This window comes from Hyla sarda, chromosome 8 (assembly GCF_029499605.1).
Source record: "Hyla sarda isolate aHylSar1 chromosome 8, aHylSar1.hap1, whole genome shotgun sequence".
NCBI lineage: Eukaryota > Metazoa > Chordata > Amphibia > Anura > Hylidae > Hyla > Hyla sarda.
Genome location: NC_079196.1, coordinates 123,467,755 through 123,493,263, shown reverse-complemented (window position 1 = coordinate 123,493,263; position 25,509 = coordinate 123,467,755). Strand labels below are relative to the sequence as shown.

At 44.2% G+C, this 25,509-nt stretch overlaps 1 protein-coding gene across 2 annotated transcripts in view; it reads left to right on the top strand.

Moving 5' to 3' along the window:
- TRPM2 (transient receptor potential cation channel subfamily M member 2) overlaps positions 1 to 25,509 on the top strand; it is a 577,304-nt gene that overhangs the window by 193,578 nt on the left and 358,217 nt on the right. For both annotated transcript variants that reach the window (XM_056536782.1, XM_056536781.1), the window contains exon 6: positions 5,367 to 5,533. In XM_056536782.1, coding sequence (XP_056392757.1) covers positions 5,367 to 5,533 — 167 coding nt within the window. The remainder of the gene's footprint in view (positions 1 to 5,366; positions 5,534 to 25,509) is intronic.

The following is a 25,509-nucleotide window of genomic DNA, read 5'->3' as shown; positions in this document are numbered from 1 at the left end:
TGGGGTATTTCTGTACTCGGGAGAAATTGCACTACAAATTTTGGGTGGCTTTTTCTCCTTTTATCCCTTATGAAAAGGAAAAGTTGGGGTCTACACCAGCCTGTTAGTGTAAAAAAAAAAATGTTTACACTAACATGCTGGTGTTGTCCTTTACTTTTTATTTTCAAAAGAGGTAAAAGGAAAAAAAGACCCCCAAAATTTGTAATGCAATTTCTCCTGAATACAGAAATACCCCATATGTGGACGTAAAATGCTCTGGGGGCGCACAAGAAGGCTCAGGAGTGAAAGCTCACCTTGTACATTTGAGGCCAAAATTGGTGATTTGCTCAGGGGTGGCTGATTTTACAGCGGTTCTGAAATAAACACCAAAAAATGAATACCCACATGTGACCCCATTTTGGAAACTACACCCCTCATGGAACGTAACAAGGGGTATAGTGAACTTTAACACCCCACAGGTGTTTCACGAATTTTCATTAAAGTTGGATAGGCAAAAAAAAAATTCACTAAAATGCTGGTGTTAGCCTAAATTTTTCATTTTCACAAGAGAAAATAGGAAAAAAGCCCCCCAAAATTTGTAACCCAATTTCTCCTGAGTAAGAACATATCCCATATGTGGATGTAAAGTGCTCTGCAGGCGAACTACAATGCTCAGAAGAGAAGGAGCGCCATTGGGATTTTGAAGAGAAAATGTGTCCGGAATTGAAGGCCACGTGTGTTTACAAAGCCCCCATAGTGCCAGAACATTGGACCCCTCCCACATGTGACCCCATTTTAGAAACTACACCCCTCACATAATGTAATAAGGGGTACAGTGAGCATTTACACCCGACAGGTGTCTGACAGATTTTTGGAACAGTGGTCCGTGAAAATGAAAAATTTAATTTTTTATTTGCTCAGCCCACTGTTCCAAAGATCTGTTAAACGCCAGTGGAGTGTAAATACTCATTGCACCGCTTATTAAATTCTGTGAGGGGTGTAGTTTCCAAAATGGGGTCACATATGGGGGGGTCCACTGTTCTGGCACCACAGGGGGCTTTGTAAACGCACTTGGCCCCTGACTTCCATTCCAAACAAATTCCCTTTCCAAAAACTCAATGGTGCTCCTCCTCTTCTTAGCACTGTAGTGTTCCGGTAAAAAGAGGGTAAGGTAAGGCACAGTGAAGGACTTAAAGTTCTAAGTGGGTGCACAGCTCCTGGGATCCGACTCACAATCCCAGATGATCGATAGATACAAAAGGATGAAGTGGCACTCCAGAGGATTACAATCCAAAATGTGAATTTATTCACCCATCAGTACAGATGCAACGTTTCGTTCCACAATCAGGAACTTTCTCAAGCATGTGAAATCAAGTAACAAACACATATTTGTATAGTGAACAATCATGACCTCATTTCCTTAGGGGGCGTGGTCACCCATGTAAACAAAGGATATCACAGTGCTATATCAGATAATCAAAAATATATAGTACGAATATAAACATATATCTTCAGTGTATAATATCTTACAGATAAGTGTCTTAAGAGTTATACAGTTTCTGGCCTCCAATCCTCCACTGTATACACCGCTCGCTTACCTCCATCTGCAGTGAGTCACAACCGGTGTTTGTAAACACAGAGAATGCGCAGAAGCGGAAGTCGCCTCACGTCAGCGAGCGGCTATCGCTGTGCGGACCGCATTGTGCATTAAATGACATCACCAGGTCGGGGTCATGTGATCACTCGCGTCCGCGGCCACATGATTAGTCATGTGATCCTGATATATCAACAATAACACAACAGTTCATGCTGGTAAACCTAGCGGGAAAATGGTATAGGTAGGTATAAGTAATAGAGTTATATTAATAAAGTAACGATTGCCGTGCCCAAACAGGCAAGTTATTACATAGCTTCAGGAGAAGATAGTAACATAAGTGAACGTCTGCTAATTCACATCCATAGGCGTCACCCAGGAAGGTCATAACCATATATTTAAAGAGAGTTCATGCGTCCATGGGGGATACATAATCCTCCATGACCCTCATCATCACCCCAATTGGGGCCTGGTGTATGTGTTCATGGATGGTATATCACCCCTACCCCTTAATTCCCTGGTTGAACTTGATGGACATATGTCTTTTTTCGACCGTACTAACTATGTAACTATGTAACCAACAATAACCAGCATTCCCACTAACCCGATACACCTTATATATTGTCCAATGCCGGACTATTGCGCAGATTAAATGTTCTCTTACCCTCTCCAAAATTAATAAAACTTGAAAACATATCTATGGCAATCGTTACTTTATTTACAACAAAAAAAGAACAGTATAAGAAAATTATGAAAAAAGGTCGCCACAGTAAGTCTCCAACACTGTAAGCTTGAACACTTGTAAATGAAGAAATGTTTCCGTGTGACACCGGAGTGTGCCAGTAGATTACTTGACGTCCACACATGGGGTATTTCCATACTCAGAAGAAGGGTTACAAATTTTGGGGGTAATTTTCTCCTATTACACCTTGTAAAAATGTAACAAATTTTTAATTTACATCCAACTTTAACAAAAAGTCGTGAAATACCTCCTGTGAGGTGTTAAGGCTCACTGTACCCATTGTTACGTTCCTTGAGGGGTGTAGTTTCCAAAATAGTATGCCATGTGTTTTTTGTTGCTGTTCTGGCACCATAGGGGCTTCCTAAATGCGACATGCCCCCTAAAAAACCATTTCAGCAAAATTTGCTTTCAAAAAGCCAAATGTTACTCCTTCTCTTCTGAGCATTACAGTTCGCCCGCAGAGCATTTTACGTCCTAACATGGGGTATTTCCATACTCAGAAGAGATGGGGTTACAAATTTTGGGGGGCATTATCTCCCATTACCCTTTATAAAAATGGTAAATTTGGGAAAAAAACACTTTAGTGAAAACATTTTTTTTTTTCATTTACACATCTGACTTTAACAAAAAGTCATCAAACACCTGTGGGGTGTTAAGGCTCACTGGACCCCTTGTTACTTGCCTTGAGGGGTGTAGTTTCCAAAATGGTACACCATGTGGGGGGTTTTCTGCTGTTCTGGCACCATAGAGGCTTCCTAAATGTGACATGCCCCCCAAAAACCATTTCAGAAAAATTCACTCTCCAAAATCCCATTGTCGCTCCTTCTCTTCTGAGCCCTCTACTGCACTCGCCGAACACTTGACATACACATATGAGGTATTTCCTTACTCGAGAGAAATTGAGTTACAAATTTTAAGAGGATTTTTCTACTTTTACCTCTTGTAAAAATTCTAAAACTGGGTCTACAAGAACATGCGAGTGTAAAAAATGAAGATTTAGAATTTTCTCCTTTATTTTGTTGTTATTCCTGTGAAACACCTAAAGGGTTAACACACTTACTGAATGTCATTTTGAATACTTTGAGGGGTGCAGTTTTTATAATGGGGTCATTTGTGGGGTATTTCTAATAAGAAGGCCCCTCAAATGCACTTCAAACCTGAACTGGTCGATGAAAAATTCTAATTTTGAAAATTTTGTGAAACATTGGAAAATTGCTGCTGAACTTTGAAGCCCTCTGATGTCTTCCAAAAGTAAAAATATGTCAACTTTATGATGCAAACATAAAGTATACATATTATATATGTGAATCAATATATAGTTTGTTTGGAATGTCTATTTTCCTTACAAGCAGAGAGCTTCAAAGTTAGAAAAATGCAAAATTTTAAATTTTTTTATCACTTTTTTAATTTTTCACCAAGAAACGATGCAAGTATCGACAACATTTTACCACTAACATAAAGTGGAATATGTCACGAAAAAACAATTTCGGAATCAGAATGAAAGGTAAAAGCATCCCAGAGTTATTAATGCTTAAAGTGAAAGTGGTCAGATGTGCAAAAACACTCTGGTCCTACAGTGAAAATTGGCCTGGTCCTTAAGGGGTTAAAGTACTCCGTAGGGCTTACTATGTACCATCTAAACTACATTCAGGGGGAAAAATAGCCAGCACAACAACCTAATACACAGGTGCCCGCTGCTGTGGCAAATACAAAATGTACAAAAAAGAAAGTTGCAACAGCACTCTTGGTCAAAAAATGGAGGCTCTTAGCGCACCCTTTGATCAAAATGTGTCCCCCCATCCACCACGCGGAAGTGGACTCATATCGGATGGGACCCTAACATGACAACTCACCTCTGCTGTGCATATAGCCTCTGACTGTGTGACATGTTGGATCAACCATTGACTAAACCACCTCCAGCCTGAGAGGCGTGGGGTGCACGGCTAAAGAGGGTGCCACAACCCCCAGCTTACAAAGTAAAAACAAAGGGAAAAATAGCCAGCACAACAACCTAATACACAGGTGCCCGCTGCTGTGGCAAATACAAAATGTACAAAAAAGAAAGTTGCAACAGCACTCTTGGTAAAAAAAAAATGGAGGCTCTTAGCGCACCCTTAGATCAAAATGTGTCCCCCCATCCACCACGCGGAGGTGGCCTCATATCGGATGGAACCCTAACATGACAACTCACCTCTGCTCCCCATCCAATATGGGGCCACCTCCGCGTGGTGGATGGGGGGACACATTTTGACAAATGTCACATTGAACCACAATAATCTTCCTTTGGAAGACTGGTACCAAGGCATGAGAAACAAAATTTATAAGTTAAGTCAATTTATCACTCTGACTGCCAAAATCCATATCGCGCAAGGTGGAAATAGCTGTCTCTTCTGATTGAGGTTGTCAAGAACATGAGATGATTAATTCCTCTCTAACTGATATGAGGGACCAATAGGATGCTCTATGGCTTCTAAAGTTCAACAGATATCGATACAGTCCATGTCCTCCAAGGGTGTGACGACATATTTCCTTGCAGCTCAATACTTTTCATGATCCTGTGGCATACATGGACTTTCCTTTGAGATTGAAAGCTTATGTGGCTTGTATAATTATACTACTTGTATTGAGCATTTGTTCACAATGTATTTTGTACTATTGTTCCATAACATTTTTATATTAAATAAAAAACTTTCATTACAAATTTTTAAACTGAAATTATGTTTTCACATTATCATGTGGGGTATTGAGTGCATACTGATGGGTAATTTTCTTTTTTTTTAACCACAAGGCCTCAAAATAACAAATCTTAAAAAAGTGAAAGGGTCTGTACACCTTTCAAATGCAGGATAGGTTAAAATGGGACTGGATAATGAGCTATTAGCTAGCTCTTCTGGCAGATTTTACTCTGAATGAGACAGAGCAACCTGCAATACTATATGTAAAAACTTGCAGCCTAGAGAGAGGGATTTTTTTTTAAATAAAGACCCATGAGGAAAATGCTTACATGGTGTTTATTTGCTTATTTTTTTGAATGATAATGTTTTTGAACAGGTGCCTGGATTATAACTGGAGGTTCCCATGCTGGTGTAATGAAGCAAGTTGGTGAAGCTGTAAGAGACTTCTCTATCGGAAGTACCAACAAAAACAATAAAATCATCACCATTGGTATAGCAACTTGGGGAATTGTTCACAATCGAAACAGCCTGATTTCTACCACTGTAAGTATTTTTCATTAACCCCTTCATGGTGCAGCCAATTTTTAATTAACCCCATAAGGACATGTACCGTAAATGTACGGTGCTGCACCGTGTAATGTCACACAAAATGCAGTACATTCATGCAGCAGCTATGAAGCGAGCCCAAGACTGGAGGCTGGGGACTTACCAATTATAGCCAGTGATCCAGCAAATGTCTGCCATTAATCCTATAGATACAATGATCAATGCCATAATGCCATATGAGCACATATGTCAGCCGGAGAAGACTCTTACCTTCATCCGGTATGCAGGATGGCCAATCTTCTTGTGCAGCCAGGCTGTACAAGAAGACCTTCAATAGTACTAATCAATACTATTATATTTCATAATTATGAACAGTACATAGCAATCTAATGATTGCTTTTAATAGTCCTCTAGGGGACTTAAAAAGTATAAAATAAATATTAAAAAAATGGTCTAAAAAATATATATGCTGTATGCTCCCCTAGTAAAAATATAAATCCCTCCCCTTTTCCCATTAGAAAAAAAACACAAAAAAAAATAACCAGAATTGTTGATTTTTGGTCACATCATATGTCGGAAAAAAATTAATACAAAAGGGATTAACCCCTTAAGGACCAGGGTTTTTTCCGTCTTTGCAGTTTCATTTTTTTTCCTTACCTTTAAAAAATCATAACTCTTTCAATTTGCACCTAAAAATCCAAATGATGGGGCTAATTTTTTGCGCCACCAATTCTACCTTTTAATGACATCAGTCATTTTACCCAAAAATCGACGACAAAACGGGAAGAAAAATAATTGTGTGACAAAATTAAAGAAAAGACACCATTTGGTAATTTTTGTGGGCTTCCGTTTCTACGCAGTACATTTTTCTGTAAAAATGACACCTTCTCTTTATTCTGTAGGTCCATAGGATTGAAATGATACTCTGATTATATAGGTTTGATTTTGTCGTTCTCGGGAACCGCCCAGTTTAGAAGAGGTTTGCTATGGAAATTTGCTTCTAAACTGGGCGTTTCCCGAGACACGTGTCATCAGAGATTACTTAGACAGAAAAGAACAACCTTAACTTCAGAAGCTCATAAGTACTGAAAGGATAAAAATTTTTTAATAGAAGTCATTTGCAAATCTGTTTAACTTTCTGGAACCAGTTGATATATAAAAAAAAGTTTTTTTTTCCTGGAATACCCCTTTAACAGGTTAAAAAGTTACACCAAAACAAAAGTGATACCACAAAAAAAAATTAAAAATAAAATAAGCCCCCATACAGCCCTGTATACAGAAAAATCTAAGAGTTATATGGACCAGAATAGGACAATGTATAACTTACTTGTCAAAAAAGTTTGACCGTTTCCAAAAGTAGTACACTAATACAGAGTTGCATTTTTTCAGTTCCTACCCCCCCCCCCCCCCCTTCACACTACATCCTGTATCATCTGTAACATCCTGTAAAAAACCTCCGTTATTACTCCCGGGAAAAAGTCCTGAAAACGGCCGGCAAAAAATCCCATTCGTGTCAGTAGGATTTTTTGAACATCCTTTTGCATCAGGCATGTCCGTTTTTACTAATGTTAGTTATATTTGCCATCACAAAAGACAGTGCACACACTAATGTTTTGTTCAGAAAAAAAATGGTGAAAGACCGGACGTTAAAATTTAACATTGAAGTCTGTGGGAACCGGATGTTCAAAAAAAAACATCCATTGTCATCAGTTATTGTCAGGTTTTTAACATCCGCTTTTTGTACTGAGCATGCTCAGTACAGCTTTACAAAAAAGGGTTAAAAGCTTGATAAAAAAAATGGGTGTAACTGGTAATAACAGATGATAACGGATGAACAACAAAAATAACAGATGATGGTCATCAGTTATCGTCCGTTATTACTAGTTATTGCATCCAATTTTTTTTTCATCCGTAATTGTAAAATAACGGCAGTAAAGGAGCAGGATGATACCTGTAGTGTGGGGCCTTTGCCGTACATTTTATCGTAAAATGAAATATGTCATTACTAAGTACAATTGGACCTGCAAAAGACAAGTCCTAATATGGTTCAGAGGATGGAAAAGTAAAATAATTATGGCTCTTGGAAAAACAAAAATGCAATAATGACACCTGGCTGTGTCCTCAAGGCCTAAATGGGCTGTGTCCTTCCCAACCTATGATGGGTCACGGGTCGGGTGAGGGGAATCTGACGCAGGACCGTGGGTCGGGTTGGGTCCGTGTCATAACCAGCAGATCTTTGCTGCTATCAGCAGCTGACATCTGCCAGTAATGATGGACATCAGAGCTGGCTCCGATGTCCGTCATTAAAATGGTTAAATGACATGATCAATAGTAGGGATGTCCCGATATCGATACTGGTATCGGGGACGATACTAGCTATTTGCATGGTATCGGGGAGTCGTTTAATGCCCCCCTCCTTGCAGGTAGTTCACCTCCTCTGTCGGGTGCTGCCGCTCCACTGTCCCGTTCTTCCGTCCTCCGGGCCGCATCATGTCATCCTATGGAGGAGCATGTGACACACACACGTCACTCCGCCTCCTCCCCTGCGCCTGGCGTAACGCTGCGGAGGAAGCAGATTGAAGTATATGTCACATGCTCCTCCATAGGACGACATGATGCGGACCGGAGGAAAGGAGAACGGGACAGTGGAGCGGCAGCACCCGACAGAGGAGGTGAACTACCTGCAAGGAGGGGGGCTTCTACTAATGTCTACCGGGGGGGGGGGGCTGCTGCTGTTTAAATGGGGGACGGGGCCTGCTGCTGTTTAAACGGGGCCCCTGCTGCTGTCTAAACGGGGGGGCCCTGCTGCTGTCTAAATGGGGGCCCCTGCAGCTGTCTAAAGGGCGGGCCCCTGCTGCTATCTAAAGGGTGGGCCCCTGCTGCTGTCTAAAGGGGGCCCCTGGTGCTGTCTAAAGGGGGGCCCCTGCTGCTGTCTAAAGGGGGCCCCTGCTGCTGTCTAAAAGGGGGCCCCTGCTGCTGTCTAAAGGGGGCCCCTGCTGCTGTCTAAGGGGGGCCTTACTGCTGTCTAAAGGGGGGGCCCCTGCTGCTGTCTAAAGGGGGGCCCCTGCTGCTGTCTAAAGGGGGGCCCTGCTGCTGTCTAAAGGGGGGCCCTGCTGCTGTCTAAAGGGGGGGGGGCTGCTACTGTCTAAAGGGGAGGTCCTGCTGCTGTCTAAAGGGGGGGGGGGGCTGCTGCTGTCTAAAGGGGGGGCCTGCTGCTATTTAAATGGGGGCCCACTGTATAAGGGGGGCTGTGGTCTAAAGGGGGGCTGCTACTTATGTCTACAGGGGGGCTGTTGTCAACAAGGGGGCTGCTGCTAATGTCTGCAGGGGGATACTACCTACTATTAAAAGCAATCTTACTGCAGAGTCACCTGCACTAACTTGAATTTATAGGTAGACAGTGCAGGTGAACCGGTTTCTGCCACTGCTCACCATGTGGTCATTGGTCTCGCCGCCAATGCAAATTCCCTGTTCTGTCCAATGGAGAAGAGAGAAATATTGGCTCATACTACAGCAGCCGCCTCCATTGTACACAGCAAGGACCCACATATCATACGGTAAACAGCGAAAGAAACCGGGTCACCCTGCTGTCAGATTCCCTTTAACCTCTTCAGGACATAGGGCGTATGGATACGCCCTGCATCCCGAGTCCTTAAGGACCGAGGGCGTATCCATACGCCCGTGGGAATTCCGGCCCCCACCGCTAGCCGGTTGGGGACAAGAGCCGGATGCCTGCTGAAATCGTTCAGCAGGCATCCCGGCATATTGCCCAGGGGGGTCATTATGCACCCCCATGTCGGCGATCGCCGCAGATCGCTGGACAATTCAGTCCAGCGATCTGCGGCGATTCCAGGTCAATCGGGTCTCCAGTGACCCGGTCACCCGGAATTACTGGCTGTTCGGGGCCGTCTCTGACGGCCCCGAATAGCCAGAGCCTGCAGGGGTGAGGTGGCACTGGTGCCACCTCACGATCGCCCTGATTCGTCGGCCGGATTACCGGCCGACCAATCAGGGCGCCTGCTGCGGGTGTCACTCCCGCACCCGCTCCGCCCCTCTTCCGGAGGACGTGAGCGGGTGCGGGACGTGCACCCCGGGTGCTGGGGACCCCGATCCCCGGCGTCAATGTTGGGATCGGGGCCCCAGGAGCAGCGGCGGCGGCGGGACTGACCTCATGCGGCTGGATCGTTGGAGGTGAGTGACAGCCTCCTGCTGTTGCTTAGCAACAGCTCCCAGCATGCAAAAAGGGCATGCTGGGAGCTGTAGTTATGCAACAGCAGGAGGCAGACCACCACAACTCCAAGCATTCCCTTATGGGCATGCTGGGACTTATGGTTTTGCAACAGCTGGAGGCACATTTTTTCTATGGAAAAGTGTACCTTCAGCTGTTGTATAACTACAACTTCCAGCTTGCACAAACAGCTAAAGTGCATGCTGGGAGTTGTAGTGGTGCATCTGCTGGTTGCATAACTACAACTCCCAGCATGCCCGTTGGCTGTCGGTGACTGCTGAGAGTTGTAGTTTTGCAAAAATCTGAAGGCACACTGGTTGTGAAACTCAGAGTTTTTTTTTTTTTTACCTAACTCAGTGTTTCACGACCGGTGTGCCTCCAGCTGTTGCAAACTACAACTCTCAGCAGTCACCATACACCATGCACCGTACATGCTGGGAGTTGTAGTTTTGCAACAGCTGGAGGCACACTGGCTGTTAAACACTGAGTTAGGTCACAAACTCAGTGATACATAACCAGTGTGCCTACAGTTGTTGCAAAACTACAACTCTCAGCAGTCACCGACAGCCAACGGGCATGCTGGGAGTTGTAGTTATGCAACAGCTGGATGTCCCCCCCCCAATGTGAACGTACAGGGTCCGTTCTTCCGTCCTCCGGGCCGCATCATGTCATCCTATGGAGGAGCATGTGACACACACACGTCACTCCGCCTCCTCCCCTGCGCCCGGCGTAACGCTGCGGAGGAAGCAGATTGAAGTATATGTCACATGCTCCTCCATAGGACGACATGATGCGGACCGGAGGAAAGGAGAACGGGACAGTGGAGCGGCAGCACCCGACAGAGGAGGTGAACTACCTGCAAGGAGGGGGGCTTCTACTAATGTCTACCGGGGGGGGGGCTGCTGATGTTTAAATGGGGGGCGGGGCCTGCTGCTGTTTAAACGGGGCCCCTGCTGCTGTCTAAACGGGGGGCCCTGCTGCTGTCTAAATGGGGGCCCCTGCAGCTGTCTAAAGGGTGGGCCCCTGCTGCTGTCTAAAGGGTGGGCCCCTGCTGCTGTCTAAAGGGGGCCCCTGGTGCTGTCTAAAGGGGGGCCCCTGCTGCTGTCTAAAGGGGGCCCCTGCTGCTGTCTAAAATGGGGCCCCTGCTGCTGTCTAAAGGGGGCCCCTGCTGCTGTCTAAGGGGGGCCTTGCTGCTGTCTAAAGGGGGGGCCCCTGCTGCTGTCTAAAGGGGGCCCCTGCTGCTGTCTAAAATGGGGCCCCTGCTGCTGTCTAAAGGGGGCCCCTGCTGCTGTCTAAGGGGGGCCTTGCTGCTGTCTAAAGGGGGGGCCCCTGCTGCTGTCTAAAGGGGGGGCCCCTGCTGCTGTCTAAAGGGGGGCCCTGCTGCTGTCTAAAGGGGGGGCTGCTACTGTCTAAAGGGGAGGTCCTGCTGCTGTCTAAAGGGGGGGGGGGGGGCTGCTGCTGTCTAAAGGGGGGCTGCTGCTGTCTAAAGGGGGGGCCTGCTGCTATTTAAATGGGGGCCCACTGTATAAGGGGGGCTGTGGTCTAAAGGGGGGCTGCTACTTATGTCTACAGGGGGGCTGCTGTCAACAAGGGGGCTGCTGCTAATGTCTGCAGGGGGATACTACCTACTATTAAAAGCAATCTTACTGCAGAGTCACCTGCACTAACTTGAATTTATAGGTAGACAGTGCAGGTGAACCGGTTTCTGCCGCTGCTCACCATGTGGTCATTGGTCTCGCCGCCAATGCAAATTCCCTGTTCTGTCCAATGGAGAAGAGAGAAATATTGGCTCATACTACAGCAGCCGCCTCCATTGTACACAGCAAGGACCCACATATCATACGGTAAACAGCGAAAGAAACCGGGTCATCCTGCTGTCAGATTCCCTTTAACCTCTTCAGGACATAGGGCGTATGGATACGCCCTGCATCCCGAGTCCTTAAGGACCGAGGGCGTATCCATACGCCCGTGGGAATTCCGGCCCCCACCGCTAGCCGGTTGGGGACAAGAGCCGGATGCCTGCTGAAATCGTTCAGCAGGCATCCCGGCATATCGCCCAGGGGGGTCATTATGCACCCCCATGTCGGCGATCGCCGCAGATCGCTGGACAATTCAGTCCAGCGATCTGCGGCGATTCCAGGTCAATCGGGTCTCCAGTGACCCGGTCACCCGGAATTACTGGCTGTTCGGGGCCGTCTCTGACGGCCCCGAATAGCCAGAGCCTGCAGGGGTGAGGTGGCACTGGTGCCACCTCACGATCGCCCTGATTCGTCGGCCGGATTACCGGCCGACCAATCAGGGCGCCTGCTGCGGGTGTCACTCCCGCACCCGCTCCGCCCCTCTTCCGGAGGACGTGAGCGGGTGCGGGACGTGCACCCCGGGTGCTGGGGACCCCGATCCCCGGCGTCAATGTTGGGATCGGGGCCCCAGGAGCAGCGGCGGCGGCGGGACTGACCTCATGCGGCTGGATCGTTGGAGGTGAGTGACAGCCTCCTGCTGTTGCTTAGCAACAGCTCCCAGCATGCAAAAAGGGCATGCTGGGAGCTGTAGTTATGCAACAGCAGGAGGCAGACCACCACAACTCCAAGCATTCCCTTATGGGCATGCTGGGACTTATGGTTTTGCAACAGCTGGAGGCACATTTTTTCTATGGAAAAGTGTACCTTCAGCTGTTGTATAACTACAACTCCCAGCTTGCACAAACAGCTAAAGTGCATGCTGGGAGTTGTAGTGGTGCATCTGCTGGTTGCATAACTACAACTCCCAGCATGCCCGTTGGCTGTCGGTGACTGCTGAGAGTTGTAGTTTTGCAAAATCTGAAGGCACACTGGTTGTGAAACTCAGAGTTTTTTTTTTTTTTTACTTAACTCAGTGTTTCACGACCGGTGTGCCTCCAGCTGTTGCAAACTACAACTCTCAGCAGTCACCATACACCATGCACCGTACATGCTGGGAGTTGTAGTTTTGCAACAGCTGGAGGCACACTGGTTGTTAAACACTGAGTTAGGTCACAAACTCAGTGATACATAACCAGTGTGCCTACAGTTGTTGCAAAACTACAATTCTCAGCAGTCACCGACAGCCAACGGGCATGCTGGGAGTTGTAGTTATGCAACAGCTGGATGTCCCCCCCCCCCCCCAATGTGAACGTACAGGGTACACTCACATGGGCGGAGGATTACAGTAAGTATCTGGCTGCAAGTTTGAGCTGCCGCAAACTTTCTGCTGCAGCTCAAACTGCCAGCGAGAAACTACTGTGCACTTTTCACCCCCATATGGGGTGTTTTCTGAATCAGGAGAAATTGGGCTTCAAATTGTTAGGGGTATTTTCTGCTATTACCCTTTTTAAAAATTAAAAATTTTGGGGAAAACAAGCATTTTAGGTAAATTTTTTTTTTTTTTACATTTGCAAAAGTCGTGAAACACCTGTGGGGTATTAAGGTTCACTTTATCCCATGTTACATTCCCCGAGGGGTCTAGTTTCCAAAATGGTATGCCATGTGTTTTTTTTTTGCTGTTCTGGCACCATAAGGGCTTCCTAAATGCAACATGCCCCCCAAAAACCATTTCAGAAAAACGTACTCTCCAAAATCCCCTTGTCGCTCCTTCGCTTCTGAGCCCTCTACTGCGCCCGCCGAACACTTTACATAGACATATGAGATATGTCCTTACTCGAAAGAACTTGGGCTACAAAAACAAGTAAAAATTTTGTCCTTTTACTTCTTGTAAAATTTCAAAAATTGGGTCTACAAGAACATATGAGTATAAAAAATGAAGATTGTGAATTTTCTCCTTCACTTTGCTGCTATTCGTGTGAAACACCTAAAGGGTTAAAACACTTACTGAATGTCATTTTGAATACTTTGGGGGGTGTAGTTTTTATAATGGGGTCATTTATGGGGTATTTCTAATATGAAGACCCTTCAAATCCACTTCAAACCTGAACTGGTCCCTGAAAAATACTGAGTTTGAAAATTTTGTGAAAAATCGGAAAATTGCTGCTGACCGTTGAAGCCCTCTGGTGTCTTCCAAAAGTAAAAACTCATCAATTTTATGATGCAAACATAAAGTAGACATATTGTATATGTGAACCAAAAAAAAATGTATTCGTAATATCCATTTTCCTTACAAGCAGAAAGCTTCAAAGTTAGAAAAATGCAAAATTTTAAAATTTTTCATCAAATTTACGGATTTTTCACCAAGAAAGGATGCAAGTATCGACAAAAATGTACCACTATGTTAAAGTAAAATATGTCACGAAAAAACAATCTCGGAATCAGAATGATAACTAAAAGCATCCCAGAGTTATTAATGTTTAAAGTGACAGTGGTCATATGTGCAAAAAACGCTCTGGTCCTTAATGCCAAAATGGGCTCCGTCCTGAAGGGGTTAAAATATAAGTACTCGTACTTGGTATCGGCGAGTACTAGAATTAAAGTATCGGTACTCGTACTCGGTCTTAAAAAAATGGTATCGGGACATCCCTAATCAATAGTGATCACGGTATTTAAACATTAAATGCCAGTAATGCTTGACGTTTAGGGGAACCATCTGCAGCTCCACAATGTAATCGTGGGCTGCAGATAGGTTGCCACAGAGAAAACTGCTCACTGGTGAAAACTGGATCATACATTGCACTGAGGCACAGGAGGGAGAAAAACCCCCCTGCCTCTCAGAAAATAGGTCCAAAATTCTAGTTACTAGGACCACATAGACTAGGATGCCAGGGTTCATTAGAGGCATTTTAAAAAAAAAGTTGTTTCTAATGACAGTAACACTTTCCTGTCTGTAGACAGTCTTACACATTTAACCCAAGAAGCCCTTTCTGATTTCCCTATGCAGAGCTCATGATTGAAAAAGTATGTCTCTATACATGAGTGAAAAAACCTGTTACAAATTCTGAGCTGGCGGGGTAAGTCAGAGGAGGGCTATCCAGAAGACACCACTCTTTGTGTTTGGCACTAAACACTTAGCCACAAGCCAGGTTTAAGACAGTTTTTCTATAAAACAATACAGTGTTTTAGAGTAAAACCACAGTTTATTAGGATCACTGCACCTGTAACTAAGTAATACTGTCTATGGTTAAAGCAAATAATGTTCTCAGGTTCTTTTTAAGGGAGTTGTCTGTGGATTTATTTGTTTATAGTTTTTTTCTTAAAATACATTTTTAATTACCTTGAAGTAATTAAAATAAAATCAACTTGGTGAAAAATCTTTAATACCTTTTATCAGTCATTGTAGTTACAGTTGTGGTTATTTCATTCTCCTTAATCCATTGATCAAGTAGCCACAAATCTTGCAATATCATCTGTGAAAACATCCTGTGTCTGTTAAAAGATTCCAGGGAGGGCACAGATGATTTCATTTCTTGTTGGCTTACTTGCTCTATTAATAGAGCTCTTTCTATCATTAAAAGAGCATTACAGATGCCCAACACAGGCGGTGTGGTAATATCACTGTTTCATGCTGCCAGTTACTACCAGAAGGATGGATGAACAAGAAAAATAAACGGTGCAAGTAGCGCAATCCACTGCAGAAGCTGTTTCAAGTAGGTATACTTCTTTATTAAGCCGTGCAACAACGCGTTTCGAGGCCACAATGCCTCTTTTCTTGTTCATCCATCCTGATATCCATCGGTCGGAGTTCCTCCATATCGACGTCGGGGAAGCCGCACCACCATTTCTTTGGTCTTGAGTGACCCATGCGCATACAGTTGTTGTGGCTTTCTCACAACAACACCAGGTGAGCAGTATTCCTTTGAGTGTTTTATCTAACGACTCTGCTCCCAAATACCTATAACGATACCGTCCTATGGGAATCTCTGCCTCTTTTTTGTTCTAGATACTTTTACTAGTTACTACCAGAAGACAGTGCTCACTATGAATAAGACAGTAGCAAAGTATCAATATTTTTCAAATGGTATGGATAATAGGATGTGTAGCTCACTTAAAGATAAAGGTGAGGAAAGTGTTCGAGGTTAAAGGTGATGCCTTCACCCAATCATGCCTAATCAAAAAATGGGAAAATATATATATATACCAGTCCTCAAGAACACTAGGGATGTGTAGAATAATTATAATTAATAATTATTCTACACATCCCTAGTGTTCTTGAGGACTGGCATATACATATATTTTCCCATTTTTTAAATTGTTTTTGATTTTAATCCCTTAACGACACAGGATGTAAATGTACATCCTGGTGTCCTAGTACTTAACGCACCGGGAAATACATTTACATCCTGTACATGACTTGAACAATGGATCGATGTTCACTTCATGCGCGGTAGGTCCCGGCTGCTATCAACAGCCAGGGACCCGCCAGTAATGGCGGACTTCAGCTATCGCGCTGATGTCCCCTATTAAGCCCTGATGCCGTGATCAATACAGATCTGATCACCAAGATGGCAGACAGAGATACCCTCACCTGCTTCTGCCATCATCTCAGGGTCTTCTATGGTCTGCCGTTCAGCTGAACAGAGAGGAAGATCGCTGATAATACTGATCAATGATATGCCTATGCATAGCACTGAACAGTATTAGCAATCTAACAATTTTTATAAATAGTCCCCTCTGGGGACATAAAGGGCAGGGTCACAGAGGGCACATCCGCAGCATATTGCATGTTGCATATACGCCCACTGGCATTCGCAGAGGAACTGCAGAGTAGTGTTGCTCATGAATATTCGCAATTCGAATATTATTCGCGAATATCGCATATTCGCGAATTCGCGAATTTCGCGAATATAGCGCTATATATTTGTAATTACGAATATTCGTTGTTTTTTTTTGTTTTTTTTCACAGTACACATCACAGTGATCACCCCTCTCTGCTTCCAGCTTGTGTGGTGTAAAGAAGGCTGTAATACTACTGTGTGAGACTGGCGCACGAAAATTCGCATATGCGAAACTTAACATATGCTAATTTTCGCATATGCGAATATTTCGCGTATGTTAATTATGTATATGTTAATATGCACATATGATAGTTTTCGCATACGCGAATGTTCGCATATGCGAAAATAAAACGGGAATATAACGAATATGCGAATATTCGCGAATATATGACGAATATTCGTCCATATATTCGCGAATATGGCCTATGCCGCTCAACACTACTGCAGAGCGAGCTCCTGCCTGCGGCCAGGTAGCTCTGTGTGCCCGCTGGTTGCTGCAGATTTCTACAGTGGGAAATCCACTACTACAAGCGGACACACCTGTGTGAATGCCGGCATCGGGTGCATCCACAGCGTGAAATACACTGTTGATGCACCCAGTGTAACCCTGCCCAAAAAGTGTAAAATACACTATATACTACTAAAATTTTAATTAATAAATGTATTTGGTATCAGTGCGTGCGTAAATGTCTATGAAAATATAATGTTAATGAGCCTGTACAAAGAACTGTGTAAACCTAAAAAAAGAGTCCAAAAATGCTTTTTTCGTCACATCACATTCCCAAAAAAATTATAAAAAGGGATTAAAAAGTTATACCGATAAAAAATACAGCCCTAAAGATGGAAAAATTAGAAAGTTGTAGGTGGTCAAAATTAAGTGGGCAATTTTAAACATACTTATATTGTAAAAAAAAAAAAAAAAAGTTAGAATTTTTTTTAAACCCCTTAAGGACACAGCCCATTATTACCTTAACCCCTTTAGGACTCAGCCCATTTGGGCCTTAAAGGGGTACTCCCGTGGAAAACTTTTTTTTTTTTCTTTAAATTAACTGGTGCCAGAAAGTTAAACAGATTTGTAAATCACTTCTATTAAAAAATCTTAATCCTTTCAGTACTTTTTAGGGGCTGTATACTAAAGAGAAATCCAAAAAAGAAATGCATTTCCTCTGATGTCATGACCACAGTGCTCTCTGCTGACCTCTGCTGTCCATTTTAGGAACTGTCCAGAGCAGGAGAAAATCTCCATAGCAAACAAAAGCTGCTCTGGACAGTTCCTAAAATGGACAGCAGAGGTCAGCAGAGAGCACTGTGGTCATCAGAGGAAATGCATTTATTTTTTGGATTTCTCTTCAACCCCTTAAGGACCAGGGGTTTTCCGTAATGGAAAAAAAAATCATTGTGAGGCAAAATTGATAAAAAACCCCCCGCTGTTTTGTAACTTTTGGGGGCTTCTGTTTCTACGCAGTAAATTTTTCGGCAAAAATGACACCTGCTCTTTATTCTGTAGGTCCATACAATTAAAATTATACCCTACTTATATCGGTTTGATTTTGTCGTACTTCTGAAAAAAATCATAACTACATGCAGGAAAATGTATACGTTTAAAATTGTCATCTTCTGACCCCTATAACTTTTTTTTTATTTTACTGCGTATGGGTTGGTATGTGGGCTCATTTTTTGCGCCGGGATCTGAAGTTTTTAGCAGTACCCTTTTTGTATTGATCGGACTTGTTGATCACTTTTTATTCATTTTTTCATGATATAAAAAGTGACCAAAAATGCACTATTTACCGTGCGGTTTAATTAACAATATATTTTCATAATTCGGACATTTCCGCAAGTGGTGATACCACATATGTATATTTTTATTTTTATTTACACTGTATTTTTTTTCAAGTGGGAAAAGGGGGGTGATTCAAACTTTTAATAGGGGAGGTGTTAAATGATCTTTATTCACTTTTTTTCCAACTTTTTTTTTTGCAGTGTTATAGCGTCTGTAGACGCATATTTTGAATTTTTACAAGGGGTAAAAGGAGAAAAAGACCATCAAAATTTGCAACCCAATTTCTCAAGAGTAAGAAAATACCTCATATGTGGATGTAAAGTGCTCTGTGGGTGCACTAGAGGGCTCAGAAAGGAAGGAACGACAATGGGATTTTGGAGAGCGAATTTTGCTGAAATGTTTTTTTGGAAAAACTATTTTAGAAACTGCACCCCCCAAGGAACGTAACAAGGGGTATAGTGAGCCTTAAGGCTAGGTTTCCACTTGTTTTTTTTTTTTTGTACACCTAAAAAAACGCCAGCAAAAACGTCAGAAAAACTGCAACAGGTTTTTCCTGAGTTTTGGCAGTTTTTCTGGCGTTTTTTCTGGTGTTTTCCCTGGTGTGTGTTTGTCCCCTGTTGCAGTTTTTTCCACAGCCTTCTGGGTACCACTCTGTTGGTCGGATGTTGAGCTCCCGGTCCACAGAGTGTAAGGAGATGAGGAATGATGTATAGCATCACTACTCACCTCCTCCGGCAGTATAGTATACAGGGGTGCATAGTGTACCCGTGTATACTATACAGGCGCCCGGGAATCCTGTCACCAGACTGACAGGACTCAAGGCTCCTATAGCCCCTTTGGGCGGTATACAGAATATACAGCTATCTATAGATAGCTGTATATAGTGTATACAGAACAGGAGGTCCACTTACCTCCCTTGTTTCTGTCACTGCCCGTCCGTGTAGCTCCGCCCCCTAGTGAAGATGTCATTAGGGGCGGAGTTACAGACATATTCAGGCTAGTCTGAAGCTCTGTTCACATTGTCCATTTTGCATAATGGGAACAGACCCTTCTGCCAGTGTCTACCAAGACAGGGAGACTCCAGCTGTTGCTAGACTACACCTCCCAGCATGCCCAGACAGCCAAAGGCTGTCTGGGCATGCTGGGATTTGTAGTTTTGTACCAATTGGAGGCTCACTGTTTAGGTAGACATTGCATTATGGGCGCTCTCCCCTGCAGAGAGTCCAAAAAATGTTCTAACCTATTTTTTTTGTGTTTTTGTTTCTTCTCGTTTCAGATCAGTGTATGCAGAGGATTACGACGGATTCGATGGATTACGACGGATGAACTTTATTTTTTATATTTTAATAAAATGGTTAACGAGGGCTGTGGGAGAGTGTTTTTTAAAATAAAATAATTTTTCCAATGTGTTGTGTCTTTTTTTAATTGAATATTCAGGCTTAGTTATGGAGGCTGTCTAATAGACGGAATCCATTACTAAGTCGGGGCTTAGCGTTAGCCCCAAAAATTGCTGGCGCTAACCCCCAATTATTACCCTGGTACCCAACGCCACAGGGGTGCCGGGAAGAGCTACCAACAGGCCCGGAGCGTCAAAAATGGCGCTCCTGGGCCTAGGTGGTAACAGGCTGGCATTATTTAGGCTGGGGAGGGCCAGTAACAATGGTCCTCGCCCACCCTGGTAACATCAGGCTGTTGCTGCTTTGTTCGTATAGTGCTGATACTGAATATACAGGGAACCCTATGCGGTTTTTTTCATAAATAAAAAATAAAAAAAAACGCATAGGGTTCTCCCTTTTTTCAGTATCAGCCAGATACCAATCAAGCAGCAACAGCCTGACGTTACCAGGGTGGGCAAGGACCATTGTTACTGGCCCTCCCCAGCCTAAATAACGCCAGCCTGTTACCGCCTAGGCCCAGGAGTGCCACTTTTGACGTTCCAGGCCTGTTGGTACCGTCTCTTCCCGGCACCCCTGTGGCGGTGGGTACCAGGGTAATAATTGGGGGTTAGCGCTAGCTGTTTTTGGGGCTAGCGCTAAGCCCCGGCTTAGTTATGGATTCCACCTATTAGACAGCCTCCATAACTAAGCCTGAATATTCAATAAAAAAGAAAACACAACACATTGGAAAAATTATTTAATTTTAAAAAACACTCCCCCACAGCCCTCGTTAACAATTTTATTAAAATATAAAAAATCCTGTTCATCCGTGGTAATCCATCAAATCCGTCGTAATCCTCTGCATACACGCATCTGAAACGATAAGAAAGAAAAAAACAAAAAAATGGGTTAGGACATTTTTTGCACTCTCTGCAGGGGAAAGCACCCATAATGCAATGTCTACCTAAACAGTGAGCCTCCAATTGGTGCAAAACTACAACTCCCAGCATGTCCAGACAGCCTTTGGTTGTCTGGGCATGCTAGGAGTTGTGGTTTAGCAACAGCTGGAGTCTCCCTGTCTGGGTAGACACTGGCAGAAGGGTCTGTTCCCATTATCCAATACGGATTATGTTAACAGAGCCGTATACCCTTGCCAGCCTGGATCGCATCTGTAGCTCCGCCCCTAATGACGTCATCACTGGGGCGGAGCTACACAACATGCGGGGACTGGACGGAGGTAAGGGGACTTATCCATCTTCTGTATACACTATATACAGCTATCTATAGATAGCTGTATATAGTGTATACCGCCCAAAGGGTTAACCTACACTGTCCAGTAGTGTAAGTTAACTCTTTCCTTGCCGGGCTGGCTTAGCGCACAGCTCAGCAAGGGGTTAAGTGAGCGAGCAATGTGTATACTGTATGCAAATTGCAGGCTTACTGTAAGTTCTTGCTGGGCAATATGTATACGATGTATATATACTGCTCAGGATCAGCTGTTTTTGTTATAAAAAAGATACATTTAGTTAAATACAATTTTTCCATCACTACTGTATCTTTTTTATTATTTTTTAATGGTACCCTACTAAATTTTAATAAAAAAAGGTATCTCCAACACTTTTTTGGATTGCTAAAGTCCAAAAGAGAATAAAAACCGCCAAATTTAAAAACCCACATGGCGTTTTTCTTGGCGTTTTTTCACTCCCATAGATTTCTATGGGAGAAAAACGCCAAGATTTTCCCGAAAAAACGCCAAAGTCTCGACAAGAGGTCATTTTTTAAAAACTGCCAAGGAGCCCAAAAACGCCAAATGGATAAAAAAACGCCAAACTGAAAAACGCCAAGTGGATTTGGCATTTTGCAGTTTACTATTGACTTGCAGCTAACATCTGGCCGCAGCGTTTTTTCACAAAAAACGCCATGCGGCAGAATGGGCATTTTTATTGGCGTTTTTGTAAAAGAAAAAACAATTGGAAACCTAGCCTAACACCCCACAGGTGTTTAATGACTTTTTGTTAAAGTTGGATGTGTAAATTAATTTTTTTTCACTAAAATGCTGTTGTCTTTTTACCAAATGTACAATTTTTACAAGAGGTAATAAGAGAAAAAGCCCTGCAAAATTTGTAACTCCATTTCTTCTGAGTATGGACATACCCCATGTGTGGACGTAATGTGCTCTGCGGGCCAACTACAATGTTCAGAAGAGAAGTAGCCACAGTTGGCTTTTGGAAAGCAATTTTAGCTGAAATGGTTTTTAGGGGCATGTCACATTTAGGAAGCCCCTATGGTGCCAGAACAGCAAAAAATACCACACATGGCATACTATTTTGGAAACTACACCCCTCAAGAAACTTAACAAGGGGTATAGTGAGCCTTTACACCCCACAGGTGTTTGACAAATTTTCATTAAAGTTTGATGTGAAAATGAAAATTTTATTTTTTTTCTCAAAAATGCTGGTGTTACCACAATTTTTTTTTCACAAGGAGAAAAAGCCCCTCAAAATTTGTAACACTATTCCTTATGAGTATGTAAATACCCCATATGTGGATGGAAAAAGCTCTGCGAGCGCACTACAGGGCTCAGAAGAGGGCGCCCTTGGGTTTTGGAGAGAGAATTTGGTTGGAATGGAAGTCGGGGGCCATGTGCGTTTACAAAGCACCCATGTTGCCAGAACAGTGGACCCCCCTCATGTGACCCTATTTCGGAAACTTCACCCCTCATGGAATGTAATAAGGGGTGCAGTGAGCATTTACACCCCACTGGTGTTTGACAGATCTTTGGAAAAGTGGGCTGTGCAAATGAAAAATTAAATTCTTCATTTTCATAGACCAATTTAAAAAAAAATCTGTCAGACACCAGTGGGGTGTAAATGCTCACTGCCCCCCTTCTTACGTTCCATGAGGGGTGTAGTTTTCAAAATGGGGTCACATGTGGGGCGGGGATCCACAGTTCTGGCCCCATGGGGGCTTTGTAAATACACATGGCCTTCAATTTCAGCCAAATTATTTCTCCAAATGGCTCTCCTTCTCTTCTGAGCCCTAAAGTTTGTCCACAGAGCACTTTATATCCACATATGGGGTATTTTCTTACTCAAAAGAAATGGGGTTACTAATTTGGTGGGGCTTTTTCTCCTATTACCCCTTGTGAAAATAAAAAAAAATGGGGTAACACCAACATTTTAGTGAAAAAAATCAAATCAAATTCATCAAACGCCTGTGGGGTATTAAGGCTCACTATACCCCGTGTTATGTTTCGTGAGGGATGTAGTTTCCAAAATGGGGTCACATGTGGGGGATTTTTTCTTTGCGTTTATGTCAGAACCACTGTAATGATCAGCCTCGCCTGTGCAAATCACCTCAAATATACATAGTGCGCTCTCACTCCTGAGCCATGTTGTGCGCCCGCAGAGTATTTTACGTCCACATATGGGATACTTTCGTACTTTCGAAATTGGTTTACAAATTTTGGGGTTCTTTTTTTCCTTTTACCTCTTGTGAAAATGAAAAGTATGGGGCAACCCCAGCATTTTAGTGTAATTTTTTTTTTTTTTTACACTAACATGCTGGTGTATCCATTTCCATTTCTTAAGGGGAAAAAGGAGATAAAGCCCCCCAAGTGTGTTAGACAATTTCTCCTGAGTACAGAAATATCCCATATGTGGCCCTAAACTGTTGCCTTGAAATACAGCAGGGCTCCAAAGTGAGAGAGCTACATGTGCATTTGAGGCCTAAATTAGGGATTTGCATAGGGGTGGACCCAAATAGAAGCTTCCGATACTAAAAATATTCTATGCCAGTGATTCCCAAACAGGGTGCCTCCAGCTGTTGCCAAACTCCCAGCATGCCTGGACAATGAATGGCTGTCCTGCAATACTGGGGGTTGTTTTGCAACAGCTGGAGGCTCCATTTTGTCAACACTGCCGTACGAGATGTGTTTTATTTTTATTGGGGGGTGTATATGTAGTGTTTTACTTTTTATTTTGTGCAGTGTAGTGTAGTGTTTTTAGAGCACATTTACACGGAGGGGGTTTACAGCCAGTTCCCTCTGGGAGTTTAAGCTGCGGCGGAAAATTTGCTGCAGCTCAACTTGCAGCGGGAATCTCACTGTAAACCCCTGTACCTTGTACATTCACATGGGGGGAAGGGGGCAAACCTCCAACTATTGCAAAACTACAACTCCTAGCATGCCCTTTGGCTGTCCGTTCATGCTGGGAGTTGTAGTTATGCAACAGCTGGAGGCACACTGATTGCAAAACACTAAGAGTTTGTTACTTAACTCAGTGTTTCGCAACCAGTGTGCCTCCAGCTGTTGAAAAACTACAACTCCCAGCATGTACAGTCTGTCAGTGCATGCTGGGAGTTGTAGTTTGCAACAGCTGGAGGCACGCTGGTTGTGAAACACTAAGTTAGGTAACAAACCAGTGTGCCTTTACCTGTTGCAAAACTATAACTCTCAGCATGCATTGACAGCCGAAGTATATGCTGGGAGCTGTAGTTATGCAACAACTGGAGGCACACTTCTTTAAAGACAAAATGTGTCTCCAGCTGTTACATAACTAGAAGTCCCAGCATGCCCAAACAGCCAAAGGGCATGCTGGGAGTTGTAGTTCTGCAACCAGCTGTTGCAAAACTTCAACTCACAGCATGCCCTTTGGCTGTGCATGCTGGGAGTTGTTGCTTAGCAACTCACCTCCTGCTGTATTCTGCCCCCACCAGTGAAGACTCTGCTGCCGCTGCCGCCAGGGGCCTCCGCTGCCAGCCCTTCTTCCAGGGACTCCAGCCTGCCCTGATGGACAGGTAAGGGACCCCCGTCTGCCTCAATCGCCACCCAGCAGGCTCGGTGATTGATCGGTCGCCCGGACAGATCAATCATGCGATTGTGAGGTGGCACCTTACTCCTGCTGGGTAAGAGTGATTGGGTCTGTCTCGGAAAGACCTAATCACCCTTTTTTTCCGGGTCACTGGAGACCCGATTGACCTGGAATCGCCGCAGATCGCCAGTCTGAAATGACCGGAGATTTGCGGTGATCGCCTACATGAGGAGGTCTCAGGACCCCCCCAGGCTTTGTCACTGCATGCTTGCTGAACGATTTCAGCAGGCATCCCGGTCTGGTCCCCGCCCTACAAGCAGCGGGGACCAGAATTTTCACGAGCGTACAGGTACGCCCTGGGTCCTTAACCTGTTAAGGACCAAGGGCGTACAGGTACGCCTTTGCTCCCTGGTACTTAAGGACCAAGGGCGTACCTGTACGGGTCTATGGTGACCTGGTGACCTGGAAAATAAGGGGGATCGCGGTTGTCCAAGACACCCACGATCCCCCTGAAGGGATAGGAGCGAGGTGGCAGGGGTGCCACCCCTCCTATCCCTGCTATTGGGTGTCTAGAAGCGACGTATATATATAAATATCGGGGGGGTTAACTTTCGTTTTCTGGGTGTGGGTTGGCAGAACGGGGAAACGACAGAGGACCGGGGCCGATGTCCACTTACCCTGTTGGCGAGGCTGGGGGGTATGATCGGTGTCGGAGATCGGCGGGCGGCATGTCGTGCGGCTGGCTCCCTGGATCTGACAAAAATCTGTAAGTTGCCTAGCAACATCTAGAGGGCTACAGTCTGAGACCACTATACAGTGGTCTCTACATTGTTGCCCTCCATATGTTGCAAAACTACAATTCCCAGCATGCCAAGACAGCTGTCTTGCTGGGATTTGTAGTTTTGCAACAGCTGGAGAGTTACAGTTTGGATATCACTGTGCAGTGAACTGTGGCCCTCTAGATCTTGCAAAACTACAAATCCCAGCATGCCCACATAGCAGTTTGCTTTCTGGGCATGCTGGGATTTGTAGTTTTGCAACATCCGGAGGGTCACAGTTTGGAGAACACTGTGCAGTGGTTTCTAAACTGTAGCCTTCC